The following is a 27,944-nucleotide window of genomic DNA, read 5'->3' as shown; positions in this document are numbered from 1 at the left end:
CTGATATTTCATGGCTGCTAGCCTCAGGATGTCACTTATCTTTTGCTGAACTTTTATTTAAATGCTCCACTTCCACCAACCCTTTTCTACCTTACTTATGACTTGTCTTCTGAAATACTGTCCCACAATATATACGATGAACATACATGTAACTTGACAGAACTAGATCACACCAATACTCCTTTCTCATAGCATCCAATGAAGAATTGTTGCTGGGATATTGCTCTTGCAAAGTTATATTCTGCACCTTGGACTGAAGGTGTTGCATATTGGTACCACTTTAGGTCTGCTTGTTCTGCCCAGCAAACCTGAAAATCCACAAGGTTCATTTCTCTGCTAAAACCTGCAGAAAGTCCTATTTCATACAGCCTCCACTCCCCCTTCTGGCTTTATCAACAAAAGATGATGCAGTTAGGAAAGACACATGCCCAAACAAAGTTTAATCTTTTCTCACCCTGGTATAAATATTGATTAAAATCAGAAATAATGAGGAATCTAGCGTTACCTAGATAGACTACAGATTGTTTTGTTATTTCAGTGCCTAAACTGAAATCTGGGACCTAAGACTTTGCCACCTGATGCAGTCTTTGCAAAGTATAACATAGTTACTAGGTTCACACGAGAAAGAAATCATGCCTTTAATTAGTCCTGTTCTGCTTTGGAATCATCTGTAGTGCAGTTCATTGCTGCTGAATGTCTAATTGATTGATTCTGCCTCTGCCATTTCATGCATCTAATGGATAGAGACAGCCAACCAAGCACAGCAGTAAAGTTTTGTGATATCGCAAGAAGTTTGAAAGAAAAATTCAGGCCTTGTAACGCATGCAATGTCTGGGGTCTGTCTCCTGTGACTACTGGATTAGAAAACATCAGCTGATTTCACAAGTAATTGCACAGCAGAGCTTTCTGAAGGGAGCACTGCTTGTCCATCAGTCAGAGAAAACAGATTGGGGTCTGCATTCCGGAAGGGAAGGACTCCAAACACTCCTCCTAAGGCCACTAGAAAGGCTCTTTATTAACATCTGTGCATTGGATTCTTCTTTTGGGATCCTTATGTGCACACACTAGAAGTGAACCCACCTGAGATACCATCGGTCCCCTAGCCCATACTCCCGCCCGCAGATTCCAGAGCGAGGCCAGAGACACCGTGGCAGTTTCCGCTCCAGCATGACAGTAGTAGCCACAACCTTTAGAATAAAAAAAAAAAAGAACAAACTCAGATGAACTAGAAAAAAAAATCAGACTCTCTTTCAAAATTATCAGTTTCATGAGTACTGACCCTTTACTGTACTTCATTACAGCTCCATATGCAATGAAGAAAAATCAGTCAATACTCCATTTATTATATGGCAATTCACTATTTCAGTCCTAACTGTGCCATGTTTTGAGGAAGCAATAGTGCTCTTAAAACACTGTTAAATTTCTTTCCTTTTATACCTGATGACAACAAGTAGGGTAATTAATTTGCAAGCTAGAGAACAGTATTTATATCTGCATTAACCATCATTAGAACTTATCAATGTGGCCACACAACTACATTTAACCATTTGACTTACTCCTTTCTCATAGAAAAATACTAGAAAATGGATTTCCTGTTGAACAGCTATATAATGATCTGGTTGAATTTTTTTGCCTTCTGAGTAAGAGAGTCAGGCCAACTTCTCGTAATGGATCTATAGAGGTTACTGACCTACTTGTAATCATTACCTTGCATTCCATCTCCCCTCAGTCAATCCCTATAATTATAATTTAACTCTCAGTTACACAGAAACACGATTTGTAAAAAAAGATGCAACTTTAATTCTATTTAACAAGAGATTCCATGCATAAGGAACAGCTCGGGAGACACAGGATGGACTAGAAAGGCTGGACAGGCTTCTAGCTGCTATTTGAAATAAGGTAGGAATACCCACATAGCAAAGATATACTGGAAGACAGTTTCACATGGGAAGATGTGAAGAAGAATAATCTTGCACTTGGACACTTCAGACTCATAGAAAGGATGAAAGAAATTTTGTGGCTGATGTACAGAAGCTGTAAAACAGAATTAAAAGGACATGGCTTATTTTATTAGCTCCTAAGAAAAGTGAAGGCCAGGGAAAGGCTTTAAAGTACCTCCTCTAGAGCACAGATGGCAGAGTAAGTAATTGCACTGTCTAGTACATTTTGCCTGGACAACTTTTCCTCCTCTTTATTCAAAGCGAACCCCCTACCACCTAAACTAGGTTACCTGGGCTCTCCAGAGCTCATCCCGCTCGTGGGCCACTCTCCAGTGGGTGTCACCCATCATGGCAATTAACAAGTTGAGCATAAGGAGGGTGGCAATGATGGCGAAGGCAAAGTATACCACACTGTACATAAAGGGCAGGTCCACGTCATAGTTTGCAGGGCCATCAATGATAGTGAGGAACAACTCAAAGGTGGTGAACAAGGACATGGGATAGTTGTAGAACTGCCCAAGGTTTTCAGGGTTCTCTGTCTGGAAGATGACGTAAAAAGCTAGAGGAGACCAATGGGGAAAAAAAGAGAGAGAGTTTAACAACGGGAATCATATTCCAAGAGCAACAACAGGGTCCTTTAAAGAGATGCTGACAACGCAAAGTGGTCTGGGAAGGAGCTACACATGTTTCTATGCTAGTGCAGTACCCAGCATAACAAGGACAAACAATCACTGGTCTCCATTATAAAATGACTCAATTACTCTGGTTATTTATTTGTTCTCAAAATAGTGATCTTTTCTTCTTCAAAGATATAATAAAGCTATGTGTGTTAATCTCATTTTCCAAAGACAAATATCGTAAATGCAGTATGTTTTTAAATCTTGACTTATATATATATATGTGGAGTTATCTGGATTGTCCTAATTTCTATTACCCTGGAAAGAGCAAGAATTGAAAACCAAACTCATGAGAACAGAAATCAGTACTGCTAAAGTGACCATGCTCAAAAAACCAGAAGCTATACATCATCACCAAGTTTGCCAGCTAACTCAGAGTGCAACCTGAGAATAAATCAAAACCCATGCACTTAATTCACACTAAAGAAGTTGGCAGGGGTAACCTGTTGCTGTTTTCCTTTTGTAGACTCACCTGATGCAAAGCCTAGTATCACCACAGCCATGAGCCAGCAAAAGCGCATCAGATCTCCAAATATCATCTGTAGAGCAAAGACAGAGCCACCATAATGCCCACCTGTCCCACCAAGTCACAATGCAACCCTATGTAAACCGTTTTCCAGACTCTAAGACCGTGAGTGCACTAAAGGAAACTTCTGCACTAAGGAGAGAATGTGAAAGTCCCAAACCCTCTGTGCAGACAAGAGCATGTCCATTTGCCATTAATGCTAGTCCTGAGGGAGGAAAAAGTATTCTTTCAGTTCTCCCAATCTGCAAGAGGTGTCAGGATGTGTGTAACAAGCCCATACTTGTTTGTGTCTTATACCTTCTGAATCATGATGGTAAAGGGTCCGAGCATCTGGAAGCCTCGTGCGAAGTACATGACATTGCACCATCCTAGCACCAGGGCAAAGGACATGGGCACCACCTCACCAGCTGTGCTGGTGAGACGCATCACCATGGTTACTAGAATCATGCAAGCATATGTGATGCTGCAAAGGAAGAAGAGACAGTGAAAAAAGTTCAGTAAAGGAATCTTACCCTCCTTTTTGTTTTCTTTTCAAAAATTCCAAGACAGGCATATACAGCCACCAGCCCCATAGACAGAGACCTCTCAGCACTGTCAACTCTACCTGTCCACTCACCTGGTTTCCTACACACCAGTTGAGCCAGTGAGAGAAATAAATCAAGAGAAGGAATACTCAAAGAACAGAGAAAGCGACTCATCTGGCAAAAGACTGCAGTGGGGAAAATGAGAGGCAATATATTTATTAGACTTAAAAAGTGGTGTACTTACACAATGATGTGGAAAGGCCCTCCCAGGATGGTTTGTCCGAAGTATTTCGCTGCTCCAACTCTAAGGATATCTGGGATCTAAGAGAGACATCCTATTGACTTTAGGACTCAGACAGATTCCATTATGCCATTAAATGTCATGGTAACCACCAATATTCACAGGATGTTGGGGCCAGCTGCATCTGCTTTGTTTGCTGGTTCACAGTTTGATTTCTATATTATTTTAAAAACAGAATGATTAGGCCCATCTCATGATGTGATAGAGATTGCTGGAAAATCTAAGAACGCTTGGGCAGATTGAGAGACTTTGGTATGTGGCAGAGAGGTGTTGCAGCACAGACCTGTGAGCCTGAAGTTCATACAGATTACTGAGAAGAGACCAGACAAACAGCTGAGCCTCAGAAAGGAAGACAAAAAATACCTGCCTGGGGAATCAAAGGCATTTCTTATAATTCTCACTGTGTTAGTTGTAGTGTAGCCCCAGAATCCTGACCAAACACAGGAAGAAGGACCTGTCCTTCTGGAACATATATGGGGAGAGAGAAAGCTGTTCACAAGCCCTGTTTTATTTCAGTTCTCCCTGGCATCGTCCTTTGAGTTTTCTCATATAAAAGTTTCAGTCTTCTATTTCATATTATAATAAAATCAAGTGGGGGATGTATTTGTTTTAATTTAAAGAACTTTTGCTTTTTTTTTTTTTGGAGAGTTCATAGTAAGGAGAACACCTAAACATGTCCACCTCAGAACTCTGGTTGAGTAAGGTTCCTGTTAAAGGTCCACAGAGTCACTGATCTCCAATTAAATATAAACTTTTCTGTGTACACACGGAAATTACTTCACCCAGCACCCCTAAACACATAAGTATTTAGGGGTCCTGGGTGAAGAATCTCTAAGAATCTCATGCAACAGCTGGGATTCAGCTGGACCTACAGATGGTGCAAATGGGAACTGTGGCATTACCCTGCAGATAGTATTTGAGTGTGGCCAGTCCTTCTAACTGCTCCTTCCACACCTGGACTCTTACTAGTACATTGTCACAGTCTGTTTCATCCAAAAGATACTGTTGACAGTGTCTATTGCCACAGGTGTATATCAAAACACTTAGACTAAGCAAATAACCCCTACCAAGTTGTGAGTACAAACTCATGTTTGTCTAGGAAGTAAAACCTGTCTTGATGAAACTCTCAACTATACAGCTCACTGTTTCTCCTACCTCAAGGATCAAAATTACTGCAGCTCCAATGACTGTGATCAGCTCCCCCACCAGCCTCAGTTCATCCTCATATGTCACATATGATTCCTGAAAAAAAAAAAAAAAGAAGGAAAAAAAAGAGAGTGAATGGAAATTAAAATTAAATTTTAAAGGGAGTGAAAAGAAATTAAAAAAGAGGATGGGGGAAAAGAAGGCCCACTGTTAATGTAATAAACATGACTAGGCCTGACAAGGCCACAGGAACCAGCTCAGCCCCAGCAGCTGAGAACAGAGCATACCCCATGTTCCTCATTGACAAAGGTCAGCTGGCAGAAAGAGAGGAGGACAGCTACAGTAGCTGGGAACTGGGAAATACTTGGACTTTCCAGTTAAGTAGGTTAGATGAGAATTGCCCAATGCTGCCTATGAGGCTCTGACTCCTATAGACACAGTACCTGCAGCATTTTCTGGACATAGATTGTATTGTCTCTGCTGCTTGTTTTGTTGCCTGTTCGGGGTTTCAGAGGTCGGTAGACACAGCACATAGTGAAGCAGACCATGTAGAGTATATAGAATAAAGCCAGGAAACAGAAATAGGGACGGCCATACATATTCCACTTCAGGCTCACCAGCTCCTTCACAGGTGTTAGGTCCAAGATCTGGCGTGCCTGAGAAAGATAGAAAGGAGGAATTAATTGCCATAAGGGCATTTGTTTAAAAACATTCACACTGTTTCCTGGGAGAACATCAACATACTATTCTCACCTACTCTATTGAGCATTTGGAAGCTGAATTTATTTTGCAAAAATGGAATGCTCAAGTGGGTTCGGATTTGCTTAGTTTGCCAGTAAAGAGCTTTGGAAAAAAACAGTAAAACACATATCCTGCAGAGAACAGCTTTTGAGTACCAGTGAGAAGCGCAAGAAAAGCGTGTTAGATACTGGAATAAGTTTGTTGTCTGTGTAGGCCTGGACACGTATAAGCACTTGAGATAAACCTATGACCTAGATCCATGAATGCTAATATATGAGGATGTGTTACAGAAAATAAAAAATACTATTTAAAATAGCATTTGATACCATCCTTTATGAAAGATCCCATTATCTTTTACAAGGCTATATGCAGAGTATAAGATATATACGTATTAAAGTTGGGCTAACTTTACAGCGTCAAAGTTTATTTATCCTGTGAACTCTAGGGATTCAAACACGTACAAAACTACTTCTACTCATGAATTGCCTTTTACTGTAACTGGAATGAATTTTGAAGAATATTTTCTGTTAAGCAAGACAGCACAGCGCACTCTGCAGCAAACAGATACTCTCCTCTGTGCAAAATATACATTATTAGAACACAGAATTGAAAATAAGATAATTTGGATTCTATTTTCAGCTACAGAAAAAAGTTTCTGTGCAACCTTGCAAAATTCACTTAGATTTTTTTTCTCCAAATTGGAGTTCTGCATTTATACATGTAAATTAACATTGGTTTCAACAGCTATTTCTATCAACTTTGGTAGCTTTTGTAGAACTCTTCATCTGTAGGAAACGTATCAAAAGGTCCTTTAGATGATTAGCTCTCTTTGAAAAACTGACACTGATATTACCTTGATTTAGCAGGCAACTAAGAGGACTTTGGAAAAATTTCCAAAGTTCCTTAATTTCTGTCTAAATGCAGCCTGTTAATGGACCGGATTTTCAAGAGTTTTTGCCATTAAGCTATGATGATAAAACCTGCACTATACCCCCAGTGAGACATACTATGAAAAAAACCAGGCTCTTTCAACTTACTTCCTTTAGATTATTTATATCATATTCAATGTTTTGGCCCTTCTTTTTAGAATCTGAGTGGTGCAGCTCAAATATACCTAGACGACCACAGACATTTTCAGGAATAAACAGAAGCTTCAGTGAGCATCTTGCACGCATGAAAAATAGTGCTGCTGCATGCCTTGGGGTTGTGTTTCTGTCAGAGATCTGCATATATCCATACATACTGAGTAGCTGAGGAATTCTATACAAAAAGAAAGCTTCATCAAAAAAGTTGAGACCATAGTTTTAGAAGTGACAAAGAGGGTCTATAAAAATTAAGAACAGAAGAGTTATGAGCACTGGAGGGAAGAATCCTCTCCTATCATACAATTCCATTTCAAAAACTAACAGGAAGAATACAGAAATTTTCTTAAGTGCCCTCATGGTTGATCTGGTTGATTTGCACACATGCATATAAAGGGGACAGAAAATACAGAGAGATGTTATGGGAAAAAAAAAATTCAACATCTTTTCCTCTGTTGAACATTGCTCATCTATGCCTCTGAGTGAATCTCTTGATTTGCTGCTGGGATGACAACTATAAAACTTGGAAAGATCAATGTCACTCTGCTTTTTTTAATTGTTTTCCCAGAACAAGATGAAATTGCAACTACATGAAATGTCTAATAAATGTCATTACTTCTTCCTACAAACTTTGCCTCATCTATGTCCTTAGAGTATCACTACTACCAGTAACCCCATCACATAACTTTAGGCACCTAAAGGAGGTATCTTCATTAGTGATGTGGTTATCCCAAGATTTTTCTCCTTGTAGGCAATAGGGTCCCACAGATTGCCATTCAGCTCACCTAAGATCTAAACTGCTCTCTGGAGATACTTAGTTACTTGCATTTCTCTATCATCCACATGTAAAATGTAGGGAATCTGTATTCCTTAGACACCTCAGTTGGAGAAAAAAATGAGATGGGATGAGTCTAGGCCAAGTGCACTTCTTTAGCTTAATTTCTCCAATGTGAACACACAATATTGTGTGTAAAAAAGTAATCACTCTCAAGCCCACCCAAAACTAGATGCTCTGCTTAGTAAACTAGTCTGTGAGGAAAGAATGAAACACATGGGAAAGATGTTAATTTTAGTATGTAGTGCACTATTGGGATGTATTCAACAACATAGTGACAAGAGCACTATGCTGATATGAATAAGATCTAAGACAGAATATTGGGGTCTTTTCATACTGAGTTCTTTTGAAAAATTTGGCCTGTGATTCCCTACTGGTCATAAAATACATAGAGTGCCACTGTGAGGAAGTATGTTCCACAGAAGTGACAAATGTTATTTTCAAAGTAGATGGATGATACTGACTCAGGTTATCATGGCCTCCAAGATCTGTGGTAGTTGAAGAGCTAGATCTCTACTTTGGAATCAAATGGATCACCTTAAAGTATTTTCAAAACAAATTTTCTTTTTCATTCAGTTATAAGCCATATTCTGTTAAAATGAAAGTAAAACAAAGATACTTTGTTTACTGGCACCTGCAAGCCCAGAAAATCAGCACGGAGTCTTTTTGTGTTTTTCTGTTATCTCATTATAACTGTTTTGGGTCCATTCCCAATTTGGAAGAAATCAGTATAGCTGAATTGAAGCTGTAATTGCACTGGTTTCCTACAGTTGAAAAGTGAGCCTGTAGTCCCTCATCTGTCTTCCCTATGTGGAAGTGTAATTTCTATTGATGTAAGTAGAATATGTAAATACTCAGTCCAGAAACAGGACTAGGGCTGGTATGTTTATGAAGGATCAAAGTTTGCTTTGTAGGTCAAGGGGCTTGATCTACTCCAGAGATAGTCAAAGGCAGTTAGATTCAGCTACTTTAAGACAGTCAGTATTATTTCATTTGCAGTTTCTCTACCTATGAAAAAGGGAAGAATTTATTTGGCTATTCTCACAGAACTTATGCAGGGTTCATGTGAGCAATAAGCTACTTTTCCAAGAATCCTTTCTGAGGCTGCCAACCAAGCGCCAAAATGTCAACAAGGCCTTTTCTGTAAAAGGGAAACAAAGGCATATATATAATTGATTGGAAATTACCCTCAGTTCTGATGACATCTTGAGGGTAAAACAGAAAACTAACAACTAAAATTTATCTGATAAATCTTTGAAATGTTTTTGTTGTTTGTAGGAACATAGGACTGAGGATGACAGAATATTCTTGTTAGTACAGCAATACAAGTCTTTTGTATCAGAATATTTAGGATAAGAAAATTGGAACATTTTTCCAGAAGAGACTAGTACTTGTCATCTATATCAAGCCTTCACCTTCTGCTAGAAGACTGACACTTAGAGCATAAGTAGGACAAACTGGGTATACTTTACACCTTGCTTATGAATTTGACCCACAAACTTTATTAAATGCTTCTAGACCTACTTCCTATTGTAATATTTAGGGGACCACTGAAATAAAGAAGGAGAAGTAAGTCAAATTGGCATAAGTGGGTTACTTTAAAGGAAAACTTCTTACTGCACTCTAGATGTTTTCCTTCTCTTGCTACATTGCCGTGCTTCCTCTGTCAGCCAAAGACAGATTGCACAAAGTGCAAGGAATACATATGTTTCAGCAAATGGACATGACTCTAACAGAACTCTTGAATGGCCTAAGAAATATCCTAAAGGATCAAAACTCAGTGAGAGGTAATGAACCTAGCTAGATAGCCTGAGGTGTTCTGTTTTCTGCAGAAGTCAGTATCCTAGAATTCTTTGCACAGGAGAGTAAATTTCATTTGCAAAAGGATGATGTAAGCTTGAAGCTTACTATAATCTTCCTGTAGTTTAGTTCCCTTCTATTTTTTCCACTTTTCATCCACTTAAGGGTCAGAAAATATATCTCAGTACCTACTTGTGCATGTATTCCCCTTAACACAAGAGGAACCTGCTTCTGATTGGAGCCTAAAGATGCTCCTCTGGTCCAATACTGGACTGGGAGGGTATGATAGGATAGGGTGACCACATAGCATTCTTCTGGAGGAGACAGCAAACATTTTGGGCCAAACATATATCAAATGCAAAAAAGAACTACTAGTTATGCATGCAAAAATTGCAATTGTTCATATTTAAGAGCATTCTAGAAAATAAAAATCATAATATCTCATGGTATTTGGGGACATCTTGCCTTCTGAAATTAGGAATCTTAGATCTGCATGCACTACATGTTTTGGGATAAGAGCCACAATATTCTGCTTTCTTTAAAATTATGGTTTAGTCTTCTGGACAACTTCTAAGGGTGTTCTATTTTTTGACGTAGACTGCTTTCCCTTGAATTCCCATATGTACCACCACACAGAAATTTAGAGGATTTTAAATAAAAGCAAATGAGAGTTTCATAGACTTCCTCCACACTGTGCAAAGCTCTCCAGTAGCTAAAACTTCTGTTAGAGAAGTTTGACTAAAATTTTGATAGATGGAAATAATACAGGATGGGTAGAATTGTGGTAATTAAAGTGTCTGCTGATTCATTTCCTGTCCTATTAGGATTATTTAAGGTGATTACAACTGATAGGGTACTGTACCTTTAAAGTCTTAAGGAGATCTGCCTATGGTTGCCATTACACTCTGCTATTTTTATCTCAGTGATCCCTTTATAAGTTTTTGAGCCTACAGCAGAGATAATTCACCCGCTTTGAGTCATAACCTGGACAAGCAATATCATTAAGTAAAGGAAATAATGAGTGGTTTTAAAATGCACTCCAGTTTAGTATTTCTGAACATTGCTGTGTCTCACAGGGACATTGTGGGAGTTAATCAGTATCAGTTATAGAAAGCTACTTGCTAGAGCTACTCTAGAGGTACTTGTTACTGATATCTTTGAGCCTGGTGAAAGAGAGACAACCCTTTACTGAATCACACAATGTCATTTCCTGTAGCTTGCTCATATTAAATTCTTTCAGTCATCTGCAAGTTTCACACCTCAGAAGAAACTGTATATAAAGCATCAGATGTAGCCCAAACATTAGTAAGCTGCTACATTTCACATATTCCCTGCAGCACACAGTACAAAGTCCTTGCTCTATGCATAATATAAAAGAGCTTGAACCTTCAAACTCATCATTCTTTTTATAATCACCATGGTCTGCATATAGAAAGCATGTGGTGCTCACAGTACCTCTCTCTTCTTGCTTGAGACAATGAGCTCAAGGAAGGACTGATCTTCAGCCCAGGAGTCAATCTCTGTGAGATCATAGAGCACAGTGGTCAAGGGGCCAAAGGACCAGAGATTGTGCTTCCGCTTCTGCATAAGGTGTTGAAACATCTGAGGAGAAAAGGGGGTCAAGGATATCACAAGCTTTCCAGTATATAGTGTATTTGCAATGAGAACAAATAAAGTTGTTAAAAACCCTTAATTACAATGTATTTTCCTTGTTGTGGTTCTCATATCTCTCAGGGACAATTACAGCAGGTTAAGAAGTGGAAGAACTTTTTCTGATTCCCATTTGATTATTAGCTCATGCTTGAGGTAAGGGATGAGTGATTTTTACTCAAATTCTAATCAAACTCCTGAAGTTATTTGACACAGTTATACATTTTGACAACAGATTTCATATGGAATAAGTTAATTAGAAAAAAATCCTTTTATACTCTTCTAAAAGTTATCAGGAAAGAGGTGTGGCAAGGGAAATGATCCTGTCTTTTGTGGATCTACAGAAGAAACACTAACCACCTTTGCCTTTTTGTTAAGGGGGAGGATGAGAGTTTACATTAAATATTGAGTTCTTGTCTATGAATAACTGTCTGTGGATACCTGAGGAAGTTTCCCATGTGTCACACTTAAGGTAATGAAATCTAGACATCAAAGACAAATAATTTCAGGCAGACTTTCAAAAAAATTACTGGGGGTGGATCTTTCTGTTAATACCTGTTTAACTCAAAATACTTAAAAAAATGGGTCAAAAGATCTATTCTTTAAGCACTTGTTTCTTTCATTAGGATAAAGAAATTTCTTATAAAGGGTTTTCTGGTCCTACATGAGACTTATTAAAAAAAAAAAAAAAGACTTGTTATGTATCTTCTACCCACTAAGAATATACACAAACTCCCTTGGTCTGCATGATGTTATTTCAAGTTCTCCATTTCTCTTCTATATGGAGGCAACTGTGTCACACAAACTCACCACAGTATTGCCCTCAACTCCAGCCAGTTTGAATGGAGTAAGCCCCTCATTGTTAGGAATCAACTCAAGTGAACCTGGTCCCTCTTTGTTCCTGTCATAGGAAAGTATCAGGCTGTACATGTGGCAGGCAAACGTCTTATTAGGTTGAAGAACCAGGATGTGAAGAACAGTGTTACCTATGAAGGAAGCAGACCAGATAAAGTAGGTGGAATAGCCCAGCCCTGTGCAAAGACTGGCAATTGACTAATGGCTTTCATTTTCCTCACATCCCACAGCTGTTTGTAATGAGAGAAAAATATGTGCATGCACAGATGACAGTCTGATTTAAAGCATCCAGATCCACCATATGCAATTCACTAGGCCGCACAGCACATACCCAGATAATCTTGAGCTCTAATGTCAGCTCCATTTTCAATGAGCAACTGTACAATTTCCTCATTTCCCACACAGGCAGCAAATGATAAAACATGTTCTCCTGCAAAGAAAGGAATGGGGAGAAACAACATTAAGACCCCAGTAGGCAGGAGAGGTTGAAGCATGCTGAGGGAAAGCTATCTATGCTATGAAGCCAGAGATATGAAAGGAAGAGTTACTTCAGGTAACCTGTAAATTTCCTGCCCCACTCCTCATCCTACTCAGAAAGGAAGAAAAAGGCCTGCCCCACACAACACTAAAAGGAAGAAGTATTCTTTTTGGGATATTATCTAAATAAGGAGGTTGACAAGTAAGTTGCAGTATATGCTGCTAGGAAGAAGTAAATTATAATTTTTATGCAATGTATATTCTTTAGCATACATGCAGATATATAAAATGTATATGATTTATACATTTATGTAGTATTTACATACTCAGATGTATCCTACTGTCTGCTAAAAGGTGTGTGACTGATGACACCTAGAGACACTTAGAGATAAGCCTCTGTTTATCCGGTTTAGATGGATACTAAAGCAAGCCTCCCTTATATTCCCTCATCACTCTGCTGGTTCCCTCCCATAGCAGCAAGGGGAGAAGACAAGACTGTACCAAAATAGAGAAGGTTCTGGGAGCTGCGCCTGAAGAAGTGCCCAGTGGCCTGTGCTGTGCAGGCATTGGCCCCTCTCTTGAGTAAAGCCTTCACCAAAGTGATGTTCTGGTTCACAGCTGCAATGTGGAGAGCTGTCTGCCCTGTGAGACAAAGAAATAAAACCTTGCCTTCCAAGAAAGCAACTTCAGGCTGATCGGTAGCCTGCAGTTCACATTTCAGTCATGGTACATCAAAGTTTTTTGGGACTGCATCATAGTTGCTATGTGATTTATCTTTGAAGTTATCCCTGTTGTGTGCAGAGGGTTGGACTACTTATTTTCCAGAGGTCCCATTCTACATAAATCTTCTTATGAATTCATGAAAACTGACTTTACAACCTGCCAAAAAATCCAACAGGATGCACTTTCTGGATTTTTTCTGGGAGAAACCAAGATATGCCACACTCTTCCAGGAAGCATGCTGAAAGCTGTGTGACTGACTATGCTTTCCTTCATGGGACACAAAGATCAGGTCAAGACAAAGCTCCCAAAGACGACTTGCTCTAATCCTTCAAACTAGGTAATAAAATTTTTAAAACCCCATCATTATGATTTTAGTGGTTTCAAGATTCTGTCTGGTATTCCTGTGTAGTCAGTCAGAACCATTCTTTAAAAACCTGGCTCAGAGTCTAGACTCAAAAGCGGTGGCCACATTTGTTTTCAATCCCTATTCTTTGTCAGCCAAAGAACTAATTTTTTCTCCTTTCAGAGGAGATCAGGTAGGTTACCCCTTTGTTACACATGAGTATGCCAGAAAGGAAACTGTACATATCTTTGCAATCCCACTACAGCGAACAGGCCCACCTGTGGTTAAGGGTTTATCAATCACGCATCTGCATGTTTGCACATGTGTGTACTTGGGTTTAATATAATTCCACCTTCCACAAATTGTCAGGAGCCATTTATGTGTTGGTTTTGCTATGTAACAGTTTAGCAATATATTGAACCAGGAACAGTATAAGCCACTTTCCTAAATGTACAGGTAGTACTTCCTCTCTCCCCCTGCAGAGAATCCTGCCCATCCTCATTCCATGAGTCGTTACCTTCATAGAGTTCTGATGTCATCCTCTCATTGACAAGCTCAGGAGCTGCTTCCATCAGAGTCACTGCCACCTCCATGTTATCATACAAGGCAGCTACGTGAAGGGCGGTCTCCCCCACTGCACCTAGAAACAGTAGGAGAAGCATGTGAGTCATCTAGACATTCAACTACATGGGACAAAAGCAGAAATGGATTTATTGGGGTAGAGAATTACAGGAGTGCTAGGTCCCCCCTTAAGTACTGCCAGGTGCCATCTCATCATATGACATGGTAACAGCCACATAACTGCATAGTCTCTGTCCTTCACTCCATCAAAATCTGAAAGCTGAACAGAGACTTCAGGTGCTTGTAAGTGACAGCAGACTCAGGCATGGAGTGAATCAACACACAGCCCTTCCACTGATCACCTTTCACAGTAAACCACCTCCCTCAGTCCCCCTAGAAAAATGGGCCCATACAAGCTGTAAACCTCTGATCATCACCATTCCCTTAGGGTTTGATGAGCTGTCCAAGTCAGAAAACTCACTTTGTTGCAAAGCTGCTGACACAGAGTTAAGTAGTTTGAGTCTGCTAATGCAAATGTTTTAGCAAACTAACAAACATACTACTCTTCTCGTTGTAGCAGACTCTTGCCTTCCACAGAAAACCATCTGTCACAAATAATAAAGTTACCTCTCTGATAAATATCACATGTTCCATCAGTGAGAAGCTTCCTAATGGCTGGGAGGTTGTTCTCTTTGGCAGCCTGGAGGAGTGGGGATTCCCAGATCCTGTAGTCAAGAAAAAGCAGCTGATAAGGAACACAGTTAAACACATGGTGCCTCTCTCCAGAGCTAGCATGGCCTTTGCTTGAGACAGTATGTATCTTCAACACTTTCACTGAAAAATCAGTAAGGCACACCTACCATCTGAATTACTCCCATAATGGATGGAAAAGTACAAACAAGAATTCCCCCTGTGTTGTAGTAACGCTTCCTATGGTATAATTAAAAGAAAGAGCTCTGAAATGTAGTTCCTCATCATATAAGTTTATGAGGAAAAATTTGAAAGCTTAGCTATACTATTTTTTTTCTCTGATGCTGAGAAAATTGAGGAAATTGTTGAGAACAGAAATGTATGCCTGTACTGGGAAAGAGCATGCCATCCATCAAACAAGTTCCAGACTGAATGGTTCACTTAGAGTTGAAGAGTGCCTTTGAGTATGCCATGAGGCTCTGGGTTATTTCAGTACATCCTTTGGGGCTGATGAAGAATTTACAAGTACAGTCACCAAACTTCACTACAGCAAGGTCCTTTCATGCAAACAGCAGGTCAAGGGAGGTGATCCTCCCCATCTACTCAGCTCTGGTAAAGCCATAGCTAGAGTCTGTGTCCAGTTCTAGGATCCTCAGTACAAAAGACATATGGAGCTACTGGAGAGAGTTCAGCAAAGGGCCACAAAGACGGATTCGTAGTTTCAGCCCAGCCGGTAACAAAGCACCACGCAGCCGCTCGCTCACTGCCCCCCCACCCTGGACACGGTGGGATGAGGAGAAAATATAACGGCAGACTCATGGGTCGAGACACGGACAGGGAGGGATCACTCCTCACATATGGTCACGGGCAAAAGACAGGCTCAACTTGGGAAGAAACAAAATCAATTTAACTTGCTACCAATCAAATCAAAACAAGGATACTGGGAAGTAAAACCCAACCTGAGAACAGCTTCCCCGCAGCCCTCCCTCCTTCCCGCCTCAACTCCACTCCCGGTTCTCTCCACCTCCCCCCCCCGGCGGCGCAGGGGAGCAGGGGACGGGGGCTGGGGTCGGTTCCTCACCCCTTGTCTCTGCCGCTCCTTCCTCCTCAGGGGGAGGAGGACTCCGCGCTCGGCCCCTGCTCCGCCGTGGGGTCCCTCCCTCCCGCGGGAGACAGCCCTTCACCAACTTCTCCAACGTGAGTCCTTTCCGCGGGCTGCAGTTCCTCACAAACTGCTCCAGCGTGGGTCCCTTCCACAGGGTGCAGTCCTTCGGTCACAGACTGCTCCAGCGCGGGAGTCGCGGCCATTTTGGGGGACATCCGCTCCCCCGCTCCCCTCCATGGGCTGGGGGGGACAGCCTGCCGCCTCACCACGGGCTGCGGGGGCATCCCCTCCTCCCCGCTCCTCCTCCTCCTTCACTGACCTCGGTATCCACAGACAAGTTCCTCTCACATTCCAGTCCCCCGACTCGCTGCAGGTTCCCTTCTTAAATCTGCTCTCCCACAGGTGTTACCACTGTCACTGAGGGGCTCGGCCTGGGCCAGAGGCGGGTCCGGCCGGGAGGCGGGGGAAGCTTCGAGCAGCTTCTGACAGGAGCCGGCCCTGCGGCCCCCTCCCCGCTACCAAAAAAAACCCCGCGCCACACAAACCCAAAACAGATGTTTATAGGACTAGAGCATCTCTCATATGAAGAAAGGCTGAGAGAACTGGGACTGTCTAGCCTGGAGAAGAGAAGGCTCGGGCGGGGTTCTTATCAATGTGTATAAGTACCTGAAGGGAGGGTGCAGAGAGTTACCTGTAATGCCTGTTTGCTCAGCATCCAAATGAGCTTTGCCAACGTTCAAAATAATGAGTTGGCCACCCAAAAATCACAAAGTATAGAACAAAATCTACTAATTTGGGGTAAATATTTCTGTTATCCTTGAACATTTTCAGATTTATCTTTTAGTTCATGAAAAGTGGTTTGGGGTAGGGTTTTTTTATTTTTGTTTTTATACAAATAAAGAATTCAAAGTAGCCCAAGTTCAGGAGCTAAAGATTTAAGGGGAAGAAAAACCCTCAAACCCAAAGAAACAGCCTACATCTCATGAATTTTCAGTATAAAATAGAAGGAGATTCCTCTCTCCAAATAGGATAAATTCAGTTTTAGATCTCTGTTCAGATACAAATGTTGTGCTTTTATCTCACCTCTGCTTTCTTGTAGTACAGATGTTTAATTTGTTCTTAATTATCTAGCATGGCTCAGGTCAAGCTGTAATGTGTGATGTGGAATAACTCTAAGGAACACAGTAGAACAATGACAAATTCAAGCTGATATGAAAAAGGAGAACATCAGCCCTCATTTTCCTACCAGCCCCAGTCTGTCCTTTTACTACAATCTAACAGCTGCCAATAGACTGTATGTTAGTCTCGCACACACACACACACAAAAAAAAAGCATGTGGGACAAATACATTAGTCAAACTATATACCTGGAGATATATTCAATGCTTTTTCCTTGTGATGTCCCAGATTTCTTCTTTGTATTCTGGTATTATTTAGTTACAAGATTTTCGGGATACAGTTTATAGGGCAAATACTATATAAAGCAATAGGTGTTTTGCACTAAGTGATAACACTGATGTTGGAATACATTATTAATATAACTCTATTATAAGCCAGAAGAAAACCCACATCAGAGAAAGAGAGAGAATATAAATGGCCCATTGCACAAAATGTTTTCTCAGAACTTGTGCTTATTAGGTATAGGATAATTTAACAATAAAACTGTAGGAAAACAGGCAACATAGATTCTGTGGCTTATAGAGATATGTATTTATTGCTTTAAATTATTCTTTTATGAACAATAGAACCTTGAACCAAAAAAAAAATTTATTCAATATGCCATTATCTCTGGATTTAATCCACCTGAAATGTGCAAGTTCTGCACACCTTTGTAGCAGAAAATACTGACACACTTGAGAGAACTTGGGGGATAAAGCAAAACAAAGAGAAGTATCAGAATTACACAGATAAATAGGAATCATTTGAATAAGTGTAAATTAATGGGCATGGGCTACAAGTAATAAAAGCATAACTGAACATTACATTTATCATTCCATAAAAGGAGCATTTCCCATCACCAGCAGCACCCCATTATCTAAGTTACTAGAAACTAGACTAGAAAAACGCTGAAGAACAGAGGAGAAATAAAAACATTTGGAATGTAAAGAACCATGCTGAACAAACCAGGGAGCCATTCTGAGATATTTTTATGTGTCCTTCAAACTCTTAGCCTTGCTGCTTTGAGAAGTATTCCTTCTTTAGCTTACTCATGCCTCAATTGCGTTAGTTGCTAATTACAAGATGATTTGATGAGAACATTGCATCTAGGATCAGACAAATAGGAATAAAATAGAGAGGCACTCTGAGCAAAAGTTGTAAGATTCAGTTTCAGTGAAGCAAGCTTGCCACCTCTGCCATTATTTTGGCTGAGAAGGACTCTGTTCCTGGACAATGTTAAGTTTCAGAGGCAGGAAGTGGGAAGGAGGTGGGGTGTCAATAGTACAAACAATGCTACAATTAATATGTTGATGCTTTACTGGGTAGGCCTTTATCCCTCAAATGACCTCAGAGAGGAGGAAGGATTGGGCAAGAGACCATGTGGGAGGAAACAAACACAATACCTTTCTCACAAAATTCTCTAAAGCCCTTGTAAACAACTAATTAAATTACAAGCCTGCTAAGAGGGAGATACCTAATAACTACTATACTCAGCTTTCAGAAATTTAGGGCAAAATTGTCAAACCTTTCTACTTATTGTAGGAACGTCCAACTGGCCTTAAAGAATCAGAGATCCCAGGCCAAACAGCAAGCTGGTGAAGATCCCAGACGTGTTGGCAAATGTCATGGCATGCTGCCTCTGATGCCTGAAAGGTCTGTGACTTACATGTTTATACTATATGCTTTTACTCTCATTTAATTTTCTGTCCCATAATTGGGGAAACATTTTACTCTCATTTAAAACATACCATTATAATTATCAACTCATTTTTAATACATTACAGCAATGTGCTGAGCATATAAATGTCAAGTACTAGGTGAGCCAAATTCACTAATATAAAAAATAAAACAAAGTCACCTGAATCTAGAACCTTCAAAACATTTTGATTTCTTCCTGGCCCATCAAACACAGCATGAATTTCACATTTTACAACTCTAGTTTCTGTCTGTCAAGGCAGCAGCAGGTAAAATCTGTAACTTAGTCTCTTAACAGAGCTGCCTACAGTAGATGCTTAGTTTCCATAAAGTACCATTGTGTGGAGAGGGTGGCTTTCAGAAAATGATTCAGCAGAGACCTGTTTAGACACTCTGAGAAGACAATTCAGCACATCTAAGTTAAGATCCTGTTCTAAATCAATCTCTTCATCAGCTATGGAGTCAAGGGACACTAAGCTCTTAATTTAGCCAGCTAAGTTAGGTCTGTAGCACTAGGCAGTACTGATGTTGCCTTATAGGATCAGTTTAGGATAAGCATAGCTACATGGCTAACCAGTAGTTTGACAGACAATGAAAACCACAACAGTATCCACCTGGAAGTGCTCCTGGGTCTTCTTACTGAGCTAAGGAATGTAGCTGTGTTGAGGCACTTAGAAAGCCTTGATCATGCATTACTATCAGTCAGTTTTCTTAACAGATGATTCAATGATATGCTCAGGAAGCTGTTTTTCAATATAGGTGAGGACAAAATCAAGAACACCTGAAAATCCATTGTGAAACAAAGAGAAGATAGAATGTAGGTCAGATTCTGACTGAGGGAGTCACGTAAAATAGTTTTAAACAAGGTTAAGGATTTCACAAGCACTTTCTGCTGGTAATATGTACCCTTATGGATTTACAGCTTCTTAAGCACTTCTTTTGGAGTGCATCCTGCTCATTACACTTATGAAGAGATAAAGAATGCAAGGACAAGTCCATAAGTCTTAACTCTTTTATAAAAAGAAGAATTTGGATTTATAGGTTTATTCTTTTAAAACAAGGAAATATGTTAAATATATGAACTGTCTGGACAGCAACCAATCTGAAGCTTCTTTTTCAAGACTGAGCTCAGCAGAGGTGCAAAGGAGCATCTCTTTCTCTTCTTTCCTTCCCTTCTCAGATTCTACTACTTGAGTCATTCACTGTATGGAATTTTCCTATTGTTTTCTCTCGTTTAAGTTTGGCATCTGCTAGTGTCATGCTTTATCCCCATAACTATGTCAGTTACTGAGGTTCTAAAGCAATTCTTTCTAACTGAGCTATAAATTCATCAGCAGGGTATTATTTCAGCTTTCTTTTCTTTCCCTGTTTTGGTGCTCAGAATATCCATGCTCAATACTTCATCCGGAAATTGCCAAAGGAGATTCTCCATTCCTTCTCCTAGTATGTTTATGTAAACGTATGCAAGACTGCAGGACAGTAGAGGAGTGCTCAGAGGAAGCTAACCAGCCAGAAAGAGGATCAATGCAATCATCTAACAAGATGCTAAAGAATGAGTTAGGAAGTAATAGCGCAAAGTGAAAAGGAGACAGATAACAGGGGCTTGGACAATCAACAGGGCCAACAAATTTCTTCAGCATTGACAGCAAGACTCAGCAAATTAACTGGAACCTCTTGTGCATGTATGTCAAAGGCCCTTCAGCTTACAGTAAACAGAACTTCTCTGGAAATAAATTAAACAGGTTACTAATTGCCGATGATACCAGACAAAAACCAGGGAAGCCTTATCCATTCAGATATTTAGCTATCTACCACACTAAGCAATAGAAATCTTGCTCAGTCACTTCCAGCAGGGCAATCTCCTTGCATTAATCTCCTGTTCTTAATTCTGCATCTGAGACCATCCTAAAAATAATCTCATGCTAGAACTGGATTAACACTTCAGCAGATGTTATTCTTTATTATCACTGAGTTATTCATAAAACAAATTTGTTCTCTGAAGCATAACCTCATCCTGCATCAAAACTTCCAACTCTCTCCAATAGGGCTTTTCTTGCAGATTTATTCTAGGTTGTGTTCCTCGCCCTCTGTCTAATTAGTGTTCTGGAACAACTTTTTAATTTGAGGTGTTTTTTTCTCAGAGCACAGATTTCATGTTTACTTTTTCACAAGGAAACCTATAGCCAAGTTTAAGGTGGCAAATAGCTTCCTAAATCTATGAGCCTAAGCTATGTCTCAGGCACTGAGGTCAGATGTGTGTACATGCATTGTTGGGGAAATGTCAGTTCTGGAGGACCTTTGCACTTGTGAAATTAAGGAGGCTTGTTTTCCATTGTTAGACTCAAAACTTCCATTAGGATGAAGGTGTAACAGCATAAGGAAAGACCAGAAATGCTACCAGTGATGCCTTTAACTTTATTTTACATGCAGCAGCATAGTTTCCAACAGGATGTTCTTTGCATCTTGACTACTCAGAAGCACTGTTATTGAAACATATTACAAATGAAGTGGTGGAAATGGGAGCTGGCATCTTTATTTCACTGTCACCTTTGGGAGCAAAGGAACCAATTAATACTGACAGGCATTGTGGATTTTAAGACAGGACAGTCCTACATTAATTTGTGCACTGAAAACTCAGTAATGTTGTTTAGACAAATGAACAGCAAAACTATGGTAACATCTCTCATTCACCACCAGCTTGAGAAAGATTTGTTTTCAGTATAAGCAAAGCACTTCACTAACATGTCTGTGAGACTAAAAAGCCACAAAAAAATTTGGAAACTAAAGGGGATATAAAGTTTTTATTGCAACATGTTTGGAATGACCATAGCTCTCTGCAAGTTATGCAAATTGTCCCAAGCACCTCTAATGCATTATTTCTCATAGCACAGATTTCTATAGTTAATTAGTGTGTAAAAACGCTTTGTTTTGTGTTTAGGGTTTTTTTTAAAATGTACCACACAAGTTAAATATTTTATTGTCATTAGAATAATTAAGCCTCAAAGCATCCCACAAAGGCCAGGTGATACCACTAATCCCTAAGCAGCAGCTGTGAAAGAGAAGAGACACACAGAAGATAGATTATTTATCAATCAAAGTTATAGAGGCAGGAAATAGCAGAAAGGAAAATATTACATAATTGTCCTGGATCCATGTACTCACTTGCGCTGCTTTCTGATTTATTTTTTAGTTATTTCTTATGAACAGTGCAAATCTCATACAGTGGAATTTCTAAAATTACATGCTAGGGAGATTTTGTTCACATCTCCTTAGAACCTCTTACACTGAAATCCGGACTAAAAAAAATAAATCAAGCAATGGCTTTCATAATTTCTGGAAGATCTATTAGACTGTGACAGGCATGTGATTCCTCTTCACCTCTATCAGGCCTGAATTTTCATAAGTATTTATCTCTTTGTTCCCCATGATTATGAACTATGTTGGATTTTTATGTTCGTATGCTCCAATGTATGTAGATCCCAGAGTTTACTTCCAAAGATAGTTCTAGAAAGGACATATGAGATGTGACCACTGTCCCTGGGACTCCACAGGCTGTTTAAGAAGGAGAGTCTTGAATAGAAAGAAACCAGCAGAGTAAGGCAAAATAAACTCAAAGTCCTTTTTAACATTAGGAGATTGTATCACATTTCCTGAACTTAGATGGCCCTTTGGGAAATGTTATACAGTGCAGGATTAAGCCAAAGAAATCCCTCACTGTAGATAATGCTGAGATCAACTGCCAATAAGACTCAAAGAACTATTGCACATGAAGAAAGAGTATGAACAGCAATTCTGGTGAAGGTGAGAACTACCAAAACAGTTAGCTTTCAGATATTATCATCACCAGCTGTAGGACAGGAAAAAGCATTGTTCTTCTCTTGCAGACTTCCTGTGTGCAGTCACAGCATACTAGTTAAATAGTAATATAGTTACCACTGGCTTTCAATAAGATAATAGCAGAATTTAATTGCTACTCATTACCGTATGTATTCCACCACCATTAACACTAAGAAGAATTCAAGCTGAAGCCACAACACTGCAATTCCACACAACAAAAATGACGGGATCAAGTAAAAGCCCTTTTGGCTTACAACAGTTTTTCCACAAAAGCAAAGATTTTATAAGAGTAGCTCTCATATACAAGTCACCACAGAAGGTTTTCCTCTTGTGTTTTTCTATCTGTACATAATTAAGAATATGAAAGCAATAAAACTGATTCCAGTCCTCTGCAAAATGTTAATTTTCTTTCTCCTCAAACTCTAAGCATCTCTGGGGACAAGAAAGGAAAGGAAAGAGTAGGACAATAAGCGGGAGAAATGGTCCTGTTCCTCTTCAGGAAAAGAGTATCCACATGTTGGCACCACATAATTTCTGACCAAATAGCAGAAGGCGAATTTATGTTAGTTGAAAGCTGTGGGAAACATATAGACCTAAAGTGGAAGGGAACAGTTGTGTCCCCATGCAACCCTGATTTCACAGATAATGATATCATATGCACTACATGTGTTGTTACACAGTTCTATAAAGAAACCGAGAAACGTTAGTTTTGGGGACCACTGGGGTTGCACTATAGCGATCTAAGAGAGTTTATGAAGAAGGGTTTATATGCCTAACAGTTTTTCTGTTTTCCCTAATCTGTAGCAACACAAGGTGTTCATGGGCCTGTAGCAGATGACTAATGAGAATTGTCAAGCAAACAGAAGGTTGAACAGGAATCTAATAGCAGCCTATGTGAAAGGGAGCAACAAAAAAGGAAGGGACCAAACCCTTCTTGTTAACAGCAGATGGGAAAACAAGGGGCTACAGCATCAAATGATGATTTTGGAGGTTCAGACTGAACATTTGGAAAAAAAAGTTTTTCTCTAGGAGGTTACTACAACACTGTAACAGGTACCTAAAGATACGGTGGAATCTCTGTCCTGGATGGCTTTCAAGACTGAGCTAGAAAAAGCCAAAGCAATGTGATCTATTGCTGGCAATAGTCCAGCTTCAAGTGGGAGATTAGATAGAGACCTTCAGAGGTCCCTTCCACATCTCTGTGACTTTAAAATGTGAAGATAATGTTATAATTATAAAAATATTAATAGATTTAGACTTTTCTTTTGCACACATTCATTTGGTTATTGATGAATCTGCCGAGAACTTATTTCTCAGTTACCTGTGATGCTTCTCATGAACATCCCAAAATGTAAACACTTCAGCATTCTATGGAGACACTATCGTTCCCACTGTCCCTCCCATTTTAAGTGTATTTAAGTCCTACTGCTCTGAAGTAAAATAGAACAGGTTTTTGTTATTTGGTCAGAAGTTAGATGATGGTATATGTAAGTTCTTTCCCTAAAGACAGATATGTACATTTGTCTCTCTTAAGGTACTATTCTACTCATCTCTATACATATATGTGTGTATACGTACATACATAGAGAGAGAGAGAGAGATTTTGTCCCACATAGCCACCTTTTTGTCCCCAGAGATGTTCAGAGTTTTGTGAGGAAAGAAAAAACAAATTTTACAAAGGACTGGAAGCAATTTGTTAATTGAGTACTGCAGTGTTTGTGCATGCAGAAATGACAAGGAACAATGAAAAACAGATTCAGCTGGGTTTCCGTGAATACTCCTGCATTCCTGTGTGTGGAGGGAGCAACCCTGCACAGCAGTAACAAACAGCCTTGATTCAGTATTTACATGTGAAGACACAGGCAATCTTTGTGATAATGTTAAGGTCTAAGAGGAGTCACTGTACATGTTGACCCCAGCGCCATGGGGGTGAGAAACAGCAGTCCGACCCAGGAAGTGACTGACCACCAGAATGTGGAACAACATTAAGTCCACTCTATCCCACAGTAAGGGCAACATTTAGAGAGACAGAAAGCAGAATCTTTGCAAAAAAGCCATTATTTCAGCTGACTGCAGCATATACGTCACACACCCCCTTAATTAAAAAAAAAAAAACAAAACAGTCCCTCACACATTTTCTTGTGAGCTTTACCAATGAAGCAGGAAAGACAAGAGTATACGTTATTAATTTGTGACTGAAGTCCAGCACTCAAGGTAATTCAATTGTGACCTACTAAACCCACCTGTGAAAGCAGATAAGATTGGAACTCCAGGAGCATTCCACCTTGAAAGAAGAAATCTGATAGAGAAAAGTGCTCCAGGGTTGTTTAAAGTTTATCTACTGGCAGAAAAGCCTGAGGGAAAAGAGTGAGAATCAGCTACAAGGGGAGAGCAGCAGAAGAAAGGGAAGACAAGAAGGCTGAAATGCACTGTACCTTTTCTGCTGGAGTAAGTAGATTTCATCCAGATGTTTATCCCAGGATTTTTTGCCTTGCAACTTCTGACTCAGTCCATTCCAGATCCGGAAATAGAAGGGCTTGCTATCCCCAAATAAAGGTACCCCCATAGCACGTCCCTTTTTCTCTCTTGCCTAGCTGCCTGAAAGCCAGCAATCCCACTTTGAAAAAAGTCAGGGAAGGCTCACTACAGGTCACCACTCCTCCGCCCCCAGTCTGTTACTTACAGAGGAGACTGTCCGTCAGCTGCATCAGCTGATCAAAGTACATGTAAAAAACACAAAATAAAATCACTTGTCCCTAGCAGACCATACCTTGAGCCTCATCGAGTACTTAGTTTCCAAAATAGCCCAACCCAAAGGTGTGTCTGATTTAGAAGTAGCTCGCCAGCAGCTTACCCCTCACAAAGACCCTATACAGCACTGAAGAATTCATACAGCATCAATGTTCTAAGCTTCTAGTATTTCATTCCTGACGTCTAGAATTTAGAAGTAATCATCCTTCGTATGTATCTCTGAATTCCTCTGGAAAGCAACATGTAAGCAATTTTGAAATAGACAGCTGAACAAGTCAGGCAAAACACCTTTTAGGTGAGTGAACATGTGGGAACGTGCCCTAAAAGACACTGCGCTCTGGGAAGGTAGTATAGAGGAGGACACACCTCCCACTCCAACTATCTGCAAATCCCATTAAAGAAATTATCATTATAGACTCCACCTTCTCTACGTCAACCAAAATCACTTTACTTCACAAGTTAGAAGAAGACTTTCTGTAGATTAATGTCTAAACTTTGCATATTTCATTTTCCTTTAATGTTCTACAATCTCTCATTGTTTCTTCACATTTCTTCACATTTCTTCCAGAAAAGCTTATTTAGGAAAGAGATGAACATTTCTATTTAACAAAAACTAGGTTTTGGTGTAGAAAGACATCATCAAGGTCATGTGGGGGGTGTCTGCAAAGCAGTAGACAAAATATCAAAATAAAGAAAGGAAACATCCTTCTTCTTGTGAAGAAGCTGGGAGCTATGTGGGAGAAGAAAAGAAAAGAAAAGAAAAGAAAAGAAAAGAAAAGAAAAGAAAAGAAAAGAAAAGAAAAGAAAAGAAAAGAAAAGAAAAGAAAAGAAAAGAAAAGAAAAGAAAAGAAAAGAGAAAAGAAAAGAAAAGAAAAGAAAAGAAAAGAAAAGAAAAGAAAAGAGAAAAGAAAAGAAAAGAAAAGAAAAGAAAAGAAAAGAAAAGAAAAGAAAAGAAAAGAGAAAAGGAAAGGAAAGGAAAGGAAAGGAAAGGAAAGGAAAGGAAAGGAAAGGAAAGGAAAGGAAAGGAAAGAAAAGAAAAGAAAAGAAAAGAAAAGAAAAGAAAAGAAAAGAAAAGAAAAGAAAAGAAAAGAAAAGAAAAGAAAAGAGAAAAGAAAAGGAAAAGCAAAGCTCCTAGTTTCTAATCTTCTTCCCCTAAAGACTTGTCCTAATATTCTTGCATCTCAAATCAACAGAAATGTCCCTTCCTTCTTACTCCCGCTGTAGCAGAAAAGGATTCTGTTCAGGATGTCTGGACCTAGGCAGAATCAGTGTGTAAGGGAGAAAAGCGTGTAAAGCAATGGGGCTGAGTCATCTCTTTGAAACTCCTGGTTTATTTAGAGGTTGCTTAGACTTACCAAACCAAGATTCACATCCAAACTTCTGTAAACTCATGATGTATCCTATCCTATAAAAACGTAAATTGCCACACAGAAAAAACAATGCTTTAAGGCAAACTTGAGGAATCGTATCCTAAAATGCAAGATTCACTGAATTGTCCCATTCTAGGAGGAAGTGTCAAGTTAAACTGTCACAATGGGAAAAATTCATTACTTGCTACATTGAGAGGTTAGAGTGTAACACCAGCCAGATGTTATGAGCAAAGTGTGAAGGGTTTTTAACAATATCAATAATGTATCCCTCCTAACATTCCTGAGAGGGGGAAGCAAGTCCACTCAAAGTTGAAAAAGATATTTGGACACTGAAGTGTTAAGTGCCTATGACAGACAAACACAATCTCTATTTTCCTGGGCTGTTCTCCCAAGCAGAGAATACTTTCTGCTGCCTCTCCAAGGACTAAAAGCCCTAGAAGACTGGTATCAGCAGGACAAGCAAGCAGTGACACATTCCTCTCTCTTCTGGGCAGCAGTGCTACTGCCACCCAGGCAGCAGCGCTGAGGTACAAGAAGTCAGTAACAGCCAGACAGCAGGTTGAGGAGAGAGTTCGCAGCCAGCCATGAAGGCAAGAGCTGCAGCAGCCAGGGCAGTTCAAACAACTGTAAACCAGTATCTCAGGTGGACTCCCTACATTCTTGTGGGGGGCTCGTTCCAGCTCTTATTGTAGCTTCAGATTGCAGTAAATCTGACTCAATAGTTTTCCTTTGCCCATCTGTATGGATATAAAATCTTAATACTGCAAAAGAGTGTTTTCTTGTAATTCATGATAGAGGTAATTTTCAAAGGTAATAGAATAGAGATGAAAGATGGATGAAATATGTAAGAATATTGCATGGACCAAAGTCTCTTTAGCAGATCATGGTCATACCTCTTAAGCACTGCTGGGCTTGCAGTCTAGCAGGAGGCTATAAATAGTTTTTCAAAAACTAAGGACCTGATAAAGCCTAGTAGTTGAGGGGTGGATTGTAAGTCTGTACAGTTTTGGTGTATGTGGTTTCCCACATACCTTATACCTGCTTTTAGCTCTTTGTATCCCTTTCCACAGCTCACGAGTCATACTGTGACTCTGGCTCCTAGCCCTCATTCTCAAGGCCTGACTTTAGCTCCTGACATTCTTCTAGCTCTACCTGTT

The 27,944-nt window shown here is 39.8% G+C and overlaps 1 protein-coding gene across 2 annotated transcripts in view; it reads right to left on the bottom strand.

The window, feature by feature from the left end:
• The window catches only part of LOC128145197 (transient receptor potential cation channel subfamily V member 6-like), a 29,613-nt gene extending 3,880 nt beyond the window's left edge, over positions 1–25,733 (bottom strand). Inside the window, exons 1-14 of one of the 2 annotated variants that reach the window (XM_052794964.1) lie at positions 25,102–25,733; positions 14,809–14,906; positions 14,138–14,260; positions 13,056–13,196; positions 12,409–12,507; positions 12,033–12,208; positions 11,028–11,174; positions 5,558–5,770; positions 5,124–5,210; positions 3,912–3,988; positions 3,441–3,606; positions 3,090–3,156; positions 2,231–2,499; positions 1,081–1,187 (exon numbers count right to left, since the gene is read on the bottom strand). In XM_052794964.1, the coding sequence (XP_052650924.1) occupies positions 1,081–1,187; positions 2,231–2,499; positions 3,090–3,156; positions 3,441–3,606; positions 3,912–3,988; positions 5,124–5,210; positions 5,558–5,770; positions 11,028–11,174; positions 12,033–12,208; positions 12,409–12,507; positions 13,056–13,196; positions 14,138–14,260; positions 14,809–14,906; positions 25,102–25,232 (1,901 nt within the window). In that variant the 5' untranslated portion in view covers positions 25,233–25,733. Of the gene's footprint in view, positions 1–1,080; positions 1,188–2,230; positions 2,500–3,089; positions 3,157–3,440; positions 3,607–3,911; positions 3,989–5,123; positions 5,211–5,557; positions 5,771–11,027; positions 11,175–12,032; positions 12,209–12,408; positions 12,508–13,055; positions 13,197–14,137; positions 14,261–14,808; positions 14,907–15,952; positions 16,292–25,101 lie in introns of those variants that run through there. The other variant, XM_052794963.1, reaches the window with a different exon arrangement.
• Between the last annotated feature and the right edge of the window lie 2,211 nt (positions 25,734–27,944).

Source organism: Harpia harpyja, chromosome 8 (assembly GCF_026419915.1).
Source record: "Harpia harpyja isolate bHarHar1 chromosome 8, bHarHar1 primary haplotype, whole genome shotgun sequence".
NCBI lineage: Eukaryota > Metazoa > Chordata > Aves > Accipitriformes > Accipitridae > Harpia > Harpia harpyja.
This window is presented reverse-complemented; position numbering and strand designations above follow the sequence as displayed.